The 11,152-nt window shown below is 35.0% G+C and overlaps 1 protein-coding gene across 1 annotated transcript; it reads right to left on the reverse strand.

The window, feature by feature from the left end:
* On the reverse strand, positions 1-2,394 carry LOC128541579 (parvalbumin-2). The gene is made up of 5 exons (XM_053512063.1): positions 2,287-2,394; positions 1,682-1,752; positions 1,280-1,412; positions 1,064-1,173; positions 1-318 (listed from the first exon to the last, which is right to left on the reverse strand). The coding sequence occupies exons 2-5, from the start codon at positions 1,740-1,742 to the stop codon at positions 293-295; spliced, it is 330 nt and encodes a 109-aa protein (XP_053368038.1). The 5' UTR covers positions 1,743-1,752; positions 2,287-2,394; the 3' UTR covers positions 1-292.
* Between the last annotated feature and the right edge of the window lie 8,758 nt (positions 2,395-11,152).

Below are 11,152 nucleotides of genomic sequence, written 5' to 3' on the forward strand. Positions count from 1 at the left end.
TAAAATTGTACACCAAATGCAAATTTATTTCATTGTCAAAAGTGCAAAATGCATTTTATATTTGCACAGGTTAGGCTCTTTGCATAAATACATACCTAACAAGCAATAAATAAGCAACATGGTTTTAAGACATTTTGGCTTTAAGACATTTTTTTTCTTGCAGTGAGGAGTCCACAGTTGTCAAAAATAAATACATGTATAAAAAAAAAATTAAATATTGGAGCCAGGAGCACTACAAAAGTATAGAGACCTATTTCCAAAAAAGAAAACAAGAAATGGAGTCCGAGAGCACTTAAGCCTTCACAAGGGCAGCAAACTCTGTTGAATAAAAACAGATACAAACAATTAATCAAGCGTAAACATTAATCAACATGATATGGTTTATGTCTATTGTTTCAGAATAATTGTCACTTGTTTTTTTATTAAGAATCGAATCCAAAATCTATATAAAAGGTGCATTTGCATGAGGTGTTATAATAATACAAAAAACACATTTAAGTTTAGTTTTGCTCTGTCTGTCAGTAATATACAATGCAACAATAATGCAATGAATAAACTACAGCATATTTTATTGAAATTTTAGATTATTGTGCAAGAACTAATGCAAATTATTTTTATAAATACACTCATTAAGGTACAACAATACAACATTAAGGTACACATTAAGGTATACACAAACTTTGGCAGTACCCTGAAATGGAATGGAAGATATCTAATTTATCAGTAGCTGCTGATTCTTGGCAGAACTTTTAGCAGGTCTGCTTATTACATGTTGGTACCAATTATACAGTGTAGCAGCCTTCTCTTCTATTTATTCTTTATTTTAAGATGAGATATTCTGAAAGCTTGTTTAAACTCTGTGACGCTTAATTTTCAGGGCAAAATTACAAACTGCTCTGGCTTTTTGTACTCTAATATACTAGTATACATCTTCCACTGTGATGGAATATTATCTAGTTTGTATGGCATTTTTTGTTTTAAAACATAATAAATAAAAAAACATAAAAAATTATTGAAACCTGATTTCTTTAACTTCTAATCTGATTTAAATGCAATCCATTACCGTCAACTCCAATTTTGCCATCACCATCACTGTCACCAGCTGCAAGGAAGACCTTGGTCTCAGCATCAGTCAGAGCCCTGGCACCAGCAGAGAAGTTCTGCAGGAACAGTCTAAAGGAAAGCAAGCAGGGTTGAACAGACATAATTAAAATAAATTGATTTGCAGTAGGAAAAAAAAATTATTGATTTATACATCACACAAATGTTTCATTCTTACTTCAGCTCATCCTCCTCAATAAAGCCGCTCTTGTCCTGGTCAATTACGAAGAATGCCTTCTTAACATCATCAGCAGATTTTGCTGACAGGCCAACTGTGGCAAAGAAGCTCTTGTAGTTGAAGCTGTCGGGAGCTGGAAAAGCAAGAAATTCCACTTCTTAGTATTTTTCTTTCTCTTTTTTGCGACTAACAGCTTGTAAACTTTTTTTTAGTACTTTTTATATCTATTTTTATCAAAAGGTATCTAACTTAAATAAACTATGCTTTATTTCTTGGATATTTGAAAGGCATTAACGTCTTTGTTAAAAAACTCCATCTAGAAGTGTGAAGGGTTCATACTACTTTAAAGGTAGTATACACTGTGGACTATAAAGAATGCTTAAGGTTTTTTTTTTCTCTTACCAGAGCAGGCCTTGATGGCTGCAGCCACATCCTCGTCCTTAAGAATTCCAGCGAAGGCCATTTTTAGATATCTGTAAACCAAAGTGAAGTCAGGGATGTCAATTTTAAAGTCATTTATAATATATATATATATTTTTTATTCCTGTGTACAATATAAAAATGAAGTATTAATAATAACAGTATAGCAAATACAAATCTACATAGTAAAGTCCACAGTGATAAATGAACAAATTAATGTGTTGTTCTGTATCACAGTAAAGTATAATTATCACCATCACTGGGCACAGCATAACCCTCACATACTGTACAATGTTTATAAACTTTATAACCATATAAACCTCTACAGACGTGATTCTTAAACCCGTCACAAAACTTTTCCTATCACAGCTTGGACTAGCAAGCTCATCCTCAGGCATATAAAAATCCTTAAGATCAAAAATTATCTCAAAGATATTATGAGATAATAGCTTAGAATAAAAAAGACAGTCATATCCCGCAAAAGTAGATCCGTTTGAATCCAGCAGCAAGTTCTTGCTCCTCTTTTCCTTATGTGTAGTCCATGGTGGTGAAGGATGGAAGGATGAGTGTGCAGTGATGGGTCTCACCTTTGTGCTGCTGCGTTCTACAACAGATGAGGCAGATACTGTAGCTTTGGCCAAGTGTGCCTTCTCCCCGCATTTATACCCTTGTCTCCAGCACTGTAACAGACACCATACGCTTAGGTTGGCAATAGTTTCGAAAAAAATGTGTCCAGTAGTCATAAGGAACTATTTATAGGTTTTTAAAATGGGTAATGTGCTAAGCCCTTTTGCGAAACACAATATTTTACCATGAGGCCCTGGAATTTAGCAAAAGTATGAAGACCAGTTTAGGTGTAATGGGTTTTTTAAAGAAGCATTAATATCTATTATAACATTATCCTTTTCATTCATTCATTTTTCAATCTTTCTTTGATTGGTTCATATTGTTTAAAGATTTAATTACATTTAATAGTTACAATTAAATATTGCCAAGAGCAAAAAGCTTAGCTGTAAGAAAAGTTTATCCAAGTAATTAAATTAAATCGTAACACAAGTAAGGCATGGATGAAGGTATAATAATAAAAAAATAAAATGAATTAATAAATTAATTAAAAAAAAAGTAAAGAAAATCTTTAAACTTGAAGAAAATATATATTTTTAACTAAGATCTGCAACACAACTGACTTAAAAGAAGAATATAAATAATAATGTAATTACATTAATTTGCCTAAAGCAACATAATGTTTTGTTTGTTGGTGCAGTGAAATATTACACAATGTTTAACCTAATTATTAATTTTTTTATTATGTCATTGTTTCCTGTGTACTAAGGGCTTTAAATGTAAATGTCACATTCCTGATACATGTAGCAATTATATGATTAACGAGCCTTTACAAATAACTCCTAAATAGGCTTGAGTGTTTTTCCTGATACTGAGCTTCTATATGTTTCATATTACAGACATTATCTCTTTCTAACTTCTGTGTCAGGTGGCAGTTCAAGGACTGAAATGGATCTGTCTCCAGAACAGCTAAGAGATAGGAGAGAAATTCATTATTGCTGAGTTATCACTTTTGCCAGTGGTTTGTCTATATGTGTGTGTGTGTGTGTGTGTGTGTGTGTGTGTGTGTGTGTGTGTCTCAAGGTCATTTCTCAAAGTCGCTATTCCAAGGTCAGGGAAAATACAGTATAAGAAAAAAAAAATTTCCTGTGTGACTGAAAACAAACTAAAATCCCAATGACTAAAACACACTTTAAGTAAATGGCTTTATTTTATTATATTATTTTATAGATTTTGCACATGCACAACTGTGACATTGTATAATATGCAGCAAAGTAACGATCACTTTGCACTATGGACAGAAAGGCCTGAAAATCTGCATCCACAGGCATTATTTTCCATATAGGCAATTTGACCATTTTCTTTTAATTTCAGACTCAATATGGCTTTAAAACTAACAAAAAAAAACAACGATTTATTAGAACTAGATGTAACACTATTTGTCTTTTACCCCTTCTTTTTCTGGGAGCATCACAAGTCTCACTAGTGAGCATCAGCCCAAAACAATAGGTGCACTAAAGAGAAAATCCCTGCATACCACATCAATACTCATACATTCAGAAATGTTTCACTTTCTCTTATTTTAATGTATATACAACATCCATAAAGTCAAAAGATGCCATAATTTATCACTTTTTGTAATTTTTTTGCCTAATTACACTTTTGGGCTACGCTGAAAGTTGATTACCATTACAATTTTACATTTTTATTTTCCATCACATTGTAAACATTCAACAATATTTCTTTATCCAGTGTTGTGCGCCAGGTTTGGACTCAAAAATCATTCACAAGAGATGAGAATTTAAAAGGAAACAATTTATTAATGATCACTTAATATCAACCCATAAATTAAGTGGAGTAAAATATAAGTTATTTAAAACTACCTTAATATAATAATCTAAAAGCAAAAAAACAGACTGTACTGTAATGTGAGAATAAGAAACATTATTAGGAACACAATATGTTGGGTTCAATGACCTTGAATGTTCAATGATGATTATTTATACCGTATATACTCAACTGTAACTCATCCTGCTTAATAAATCCTCTCTTGTTTCAAGTATTTAAAAAATCTTCTCAGATGGAGACTTTTTGGACAGACCCAAGATTCCAAAAAATGTCCCTGAGCTAAAGGAATCTTTTGCTGAAATGTGGAAATGATAAAAATGGAAAATAAAAAAACAAAACTTTTCACTTTTTTCTTTTTACTTTTCACAAAAAAAAATATTATCTGTGTTTGTCTAACAATTAGAACATTATTCATAAGAAAACTATTTCTCAACCTATTAGAAATAAATGGCACCAATATGCTGCCTTTACCTTTGCAAGCATTGAGGGCAGACGAAATGTCAGACGCAGCAAGGAAGTCTGTAAAGGCCATCTTCAGGAAAGCAAGAAGATTTTCTGAAGCTCTGTCTATCTATTATATGGCAAGAGCATGGATTGTGCTTATTAGTATATGTCACAAACCAACAGTGCCTCAGTGTCACCTGCACCTGAACCCTTTACACCACCTGACTTACAACAGGACTTAACGTCATACAAGACTAAATTGCATTAAATGGAAGGCACAAATACATGCAACTGTTGTCTTAATCAATTAGTTTGAATAATTATCAGGTACAACTTCTACTGCTTGCTAGCACAAATATTTAATCAGCCAATAACATGGCAGCAACTCATTGCATTCAGGCATGTAGACATGGTCATCACTTGTTGATGCCCGAGGTCAGAGGCCTGACTGGTTTGAACTGATAGAAAAGCAACAGTAACTCAAATAACATCTCATTACAACCGAGGTATGCTGAAGAGCATCTATGAACACACAACATTTTGAACTTTGAAGCAGATGGGCTACAGCAGCAGAAGACCACACCGGGTGCCACTCCTCAGCTAAGAACAGGAAACCGAGCCTAGAGTTCACATGGGCTCATATTTATATTACATTATGTCAATATAAAATTTCATACATTTAATGTGAAATTTAGCTTTGAGTGCACAAATTAAAAGGGAACTGTCACAGTCGACTTTAAAATACAGTAACACAGCAGTAAAAAAAATGGCAAAAAAAATGGTAATCTTAGAGTATTTACTGTAGATAACAATATTTTAACTGGCCATTTAGAAAAAGGAATTTCATAGAAATCACCCACCTTTTTGTGCATAGTTTCATAATTACTTAGGGATAGGATAACTTTTCTTCGTGAAACTTTTCAAATTATAAACATAAAAATCTAATTAAAAATCAAAGTTTACACTTAAAATCAGTTCATGGTTTGTTCATGTTGTGCTTTTTAATTACGTAAACGGGCACCATGGCCAATATAGTGAAAGCTTGTATTGGTTAAAATAATTAAAATCTTGTTTCAGAACTCCACTACTGTATTGTTTGGTAACATGTAACGGCTATTTGAATCATGTATTAATCCCTCCATGGTCATGGTAAGTATTTATATTTTATGTGGTATTCTATGTCCTGTTTTTGTCAGATAAGTCACCTTTTTTGTCAGCTTTTTGAGATGTCATTTACAAATTGTTTAAATTACCACAGTAATACATTTTCATTTTAGTATTTTTTTTAATTGAAACACAATTTACAGTGAGTCTCATTCATAATTGAAAGCATTTTCAGCTATTTGATGCTCACCTGGTCCTCATGTTTTGAGACTAAAACAACTGAATTTAGATTTTAGACTATAAACACATTCAGTGCAATGGTAGCATTAGACATAAATGCAGAAGCATAATAATTAGAAATAAATTAGAACTAGTGCAGGAAAATATCTATGTTCTGTCTATGGTATATATACTATTTATGATGTAGTACTAATTTTAGGAGCCAATCTTACTTTGATTAAGAAATTAAGTTTTACTTTAATAAATGAACAAATAATCGTAGAACATTAAATTATCTTATTGTAAATTCATTTAAAATTTTTGCCAAATATTGATTAATTAGAAACTACAGCAGTTGAAGCCATTCACTTACTCACTATTTCACTTATGCTTACTGTATGGTCACAGAAGGCCTGGAGCCTATCCCAGCCAACTGAGGGCACCAGGCAGGGTACACCCTGGATAGAGCGCCAGTCTATCACAGGACACGCCACACTCACACACTCCCAGACGCACACAAACAAACACTATGGGCAATTTGGAGACAGATGTCTTTGGACTGTTAAAATAAGCCTGCTATTGGGAGGAAATCCACGAAGCTTGTTGAGAACATGCAAACTTCATGCACACAGACCCAAGGTGGGACTCGAACCTTGAAAGCTGGAGGTGCAAAGTCACAGTGCTAACCACTATGACACCCCTGAATGGGGTATGTCCTAAGTCCTCTTTACCGAATTAAAATATTGTATTAAAATTATCCAAAGTAAATACTCAGATTAATGTAACTGATTACTTTACATGTCAATACCAGTGTTACCAGCTATGCGCTACTTGTGGTCTGTCTTGTACAGTATTAAACTCACTCTACAAACTCATCTTGTGGCCCGTAAGTGGCTGATACTAATCTGTTGGTAAGTTTGTTAAATGTATACTATACTTGTTTTATGTTTTGTATCTATATGTTTCCGGACAAAGATCTTGCGTGTTTGTGGTTCATTCATTTAAAGCTGAACACTTTCATAAACATCCTGTTATTTACACATGGAGGTACAGGAAGGAAGATGAGTTTCTTTTACAAATCTGGAAAGGCATCAAACCTTATAAGCATGTAAATTCCTGATTAGAGGAGGTTTAATATTTAATCAAACCATCTTCCGTGTATCTTCATCATTTACCATTTTATGGATTCTCCTCTGAACCTTGAACTGTTTCCTGAAGTCAAGCTTAGAGACAGTTTTTTTTTTTTTGGATTCCCAATGTTTGTGTGTTGGGACCCCTACAATCTGTTTATGTGTATGTAGTGTGGGTGTGCGTGTACTTTTGCATGAGCACCAGGTTGAGGGGCTTCTCCTGTGTTCTGCTATGACGTATTTCCTTCACAGGCTCTTTTCCTCAGGATGGACCCTTGCATGCTGATGTGCGCTGCCAGCCAGCAATGACAAAAACATCCTCCCGGCCTGCTACCTGCCCCTGTGGCCTTGCTACTCTCCATACACATTCTCTTGTTTGCAGGAAGGCCAGGTTTCCTGTGTGACAGGGTTTGGTGGGGGCTGGAGTCCACCATATTTTGTCTTACACACTTAGTTCTGTATCTTTTGTTCTCCATTTTAAGGCTTTTACACACAGGTGGGTTTTTGATCATCAGATTCAGCTGCCTGCGTGTGTATACTCTGGACTTGACTCAGCATGAATGTGCCTTATGGTAAGTAAATAGAGAGTCTCACAATTCTAATTGTTTAATGTTAATGTTAGTGGATCTGATATCGCATCATGTTAAGGTATGGGAAATTTTTGACTACTGTATGATGTATTCATTTTCTTTCTCTTATTTTCATGTTACTTTTAATTCAATTGATTTGTATAGCATTTTTGTGTATGTATGTTTTAATTCACAAAGAAAGCCTGTAAGACGCATTGTCTTATTTATATATTGATTAAGATGTTAACTTTGTAATAGTGTGTACCTCCGTAATGAGTGCATGGTCAATTAGCCTGTGCTTTAGATGAAAAAATGCATTTGTATTTGCTTCATCAAAATGATTAACTTAGGTTTTATCTTGTGTATATAACAATCTTTGTATAGTTTTAAATACAGCTGAACTTTCAAAGCCCAGTGGTTGAACTTAAAAATGCACATATTGTATAGGTTCAGTAACAATATTTTGTAAAAATGTGTATTATTATTATTATTATTATTATTATTATTATTATTATTAACAACTGCAGATAGTATCATGTCTTATTTTATATATTTGTTTTTTTGCTTATCTATCTATCTATCTATCTATCTATCTATCTATCTATCTATCTATCTATCTATCTATCTATCTATCTATCTATCTATCACATTAAATTTCCCTAGAAGCTTTAATAATATAAAAAGGTGCAAGTGGTGAAATAATGATTGATGCACTGATATGTGAGTGTTATATTTAAATGAAAGTATCCACTAATTCCCACACAAGTCCATGATGTCCCTGGAGTATTCTGTGTAATCAAACCACTTGTCTTGATGGATCGACACCATTTACACTGTGAAGAAGCTTTGCTTGCCCTTGATGCTTTAATAACAATGTCATTTGGCAATTTGGCCAAAGCAGTCAAGTGGTATCTATTTAGTGTTATTAAAAAAAAAACTTATAAAGTAAAAAAAAAAAAAAAACCTCAATAAAGCAATGCTTCTTTATTATTACCATGGTCTGAGACTGTAGTTCATGCTCTCCCGGGTTCAATTACAGCTCTGGCTATTTTCAGCTAACCTACTGTGCTGGAATCGTGCCAGCAAGACTTCTGGCTTTAGACGAGATCAGGTCCTCAATTCTGACATCCATCATTCAACACTGGGTGTGCACACATTCTCGTACATTTGTGAGTACAGGTCATTGATATCACTAAATGTAAATCCGAATGTATGCATAAAATTCCTTATAATATTTAATGTTATTTTATTTTTCTTTTCTGTTGTAATGACATCAAGGCGAAATAAACAATTTCTTTAAGCCCATATCTATTCCCCATCTCACTTTTCCTATGTGTCTAAAAGCAAATGGCTGCGAGCAGTACACAAAGACACTGCTGATCATTCTATCAACATGTCTGAGGCTTTAACATGGTCTACACAGACATTAAGCAGTGGCATGGGGCCAGAGCAGTGCAGTTACACATGTGATGGACTCAGACAGGGCTGACGCTGTTGTGTAATATCTTGCAGTCACTCTCACTCTCCAGCACATGGTTTGCCAGAGATGGTCAACCTCAGCTCGTGGATCAGGTATCCTCTACCTCGGCAACAAGTCTTCTGGCACTTTTACACAGGCAGAAAATAGAGATGCCAGCACGGGGGGCAATTTCCTGTCTTTCGTCCTCCACGTTGGCATCTAAAATAGATCTCATCCTCTAAGTGTGCAAGGCATTAGAGAAACATGGTTTTTAAAAAATTTGAAAGAAAAATGTAATGGAAAAGCATCACTGATTTTATAGCATTTTAATTTCAATTGTAAAAATGAAATCACCTACAAATGTGAAGCAGTTCGGGAAGATTATTCTTCTTTAGGAAAGGGACATAAACAAAGTGGACAAGGCGTCCACAATCCTGGACCTCAAATGAGACAACAAAAAAAATTGCAATCATTGATTCTGTACATAGCACCTGGTTTGGCAGTCAAACTGTTTTTAATTCTATATAATGATATAACTGGGTGTACAATACTTGAGGGTTTGACTTAAGAGGGTTTGACCCTATTTTGGTGTTGAAATCCTTGCTTAATTTTAATTCACAAAACAAATACTACAATATCTGATCTTGCATGTGAGACTTAAACTAATAAATATGTAGACAAAGTCACTAGTAGTTCACCTGCCTGTCTCAGTGTGTTTTGGATTGAAATATAGAGTGTGCAACTGGAGTAGGGTGCTACCTAGTGTGCCAGTTGGGGTTTCCCTGAGCAGGCACTGGCCAGTCTTTGGGCTTACGACATGTCCTGGACAGATTTGATCTTTAACACTTGATCCTTCCTGCTTGACTATCAAACCTCATTTTTACATTTCAGCTTATTAACATTTGTCATCTCATTTATCATAGAGGAAAATTGCTGGTTGTGTGGGGTGGTGAAAGGAAAATGGGGATCTAAAGCTGAAAGAGTTCTTTGTTGGCTCTGTCTCTGCCCATGTGAGTGAGATGTCTGCCAGGCTTGTCTAGTCTTTTTAATGACCATGTTAACTCATCCTGTCTGTAAACACAGTAGAGAAAAGGAAACACATGTAATTCCTCACAGCTGTCCAGTTCCCAGGGGGTCACAGAGAAGAGGGCAAGTGGTGTGCTGGACATTACTGACTGTCCTTTACTCCTCCAGTTATTCTGATTCACAGTTGCGTTAAATATTAAATATATTAATATATTCCTTCATTCAGCACAGATAACTTTTTTTTTAACTTCATACTGTATTACATAAAACTCTGAAAGGCGCCTTCTGTACTATAAGTACTACGGAAGCAACCACACATCTACTATTATGTTGCTGCAAGAAATCCAAGATGGAGTGTAGATAAGTGCTTTTAGATATAGTTACAGATAGGGATATAGATAAAGATTTACACAAATAATCAATCTTATGATCTTGTTACAGTGGTGCATGTTAAGTGGTGGTGCATATTAGTAGGTGCACAATAGTTCTTGGTCGCGTGGTGGAGTAGAGCTTAGCACTGTGGCCTCGTATATCGAAGGTTTGATTCCCGCCTCCGGTCTTGGTGCATGGAGTTTGCATGTTCTCCATGCGCATAGTGGATTTCCTCCTGTGTTCCCAAATTGCCTTCAGGGTGTGTGTGTGTGTGTGTGTGTGTGTGTGTGTGTGTGTGTACGCATGTGTGTGTGCGTGCCCTGCGATGGAATGGCATCCTGTCCAGGGTGTAGCCCGCCTTGTGCCAAAAGTCTGCTGGGATAGGATCCAAGCCCCTGCGACCCTGTACGAGATAAGCAGTATAAATCAAGATAAATGAATAAATAAATGAACAGTTCTTGAAATTGAAGTTCCTTAGGCAGAAAAGATATCCGTGGAGGCCCTGACTCACAACTTACAGGACATAAAGGATCTCATGCTAACGTCTTGATGCCAGACACCTTAGCACACCTTCAGCAATGTGATGTTCAAAAATCACCTACAAAGTTTGGGTGTCCATTACCTTCTGGTGATATATTAAATATTAAAAATTATATAAAAGGTGTATCCTTATGAATAACAATTTGTTTTCTCAAAATCTGGCACTGCATGACATTGC

Source organism: Clarias gariepinus, chromosome 14 (assembly GCF_024256425.1).
Source record: "Clarias gariepinus isolate MV-2021 ecotype Netherlands chromosome 14, CGAR_prim_01v2, whole genome shotgun sequence".
Classification (NCBI taxonomy): domain Eukaryota; kingdom Metazoa; phylum Chordata; class Actinopteri; order Siluriformes; family Clariidae; genus Clarias; species Clarias gariepinus.

What these genes read in the sequence shown, in the direction of transcription:
- LOC128541579 (XM_053512063.1), bottom strand. Translation starts at nt 1,742, where the DNA reads ATGGCCTTCGCTGGAATTCTTAAGGACGAGGATGTGGCTGCAGCCATC. An exon ending in AGCCATCAAGGCCTGCTCTG is followed by an intron (nt 1,413 to 1,681) that starts GTAAGAGAAAAA and finishes TTGCTTTTCCAG; the next exon opens with CTCCCGACAGCTTCAACTAC. An exon ending in TGGCAAAATTGGAGTTGACG is followed by an intron (nt 319 to 1,063) that starts GTAATGGATTGC and finishes TTTATTCAACAG; the next exon opens with AGTTTGCTGCCCTTGTGAAG.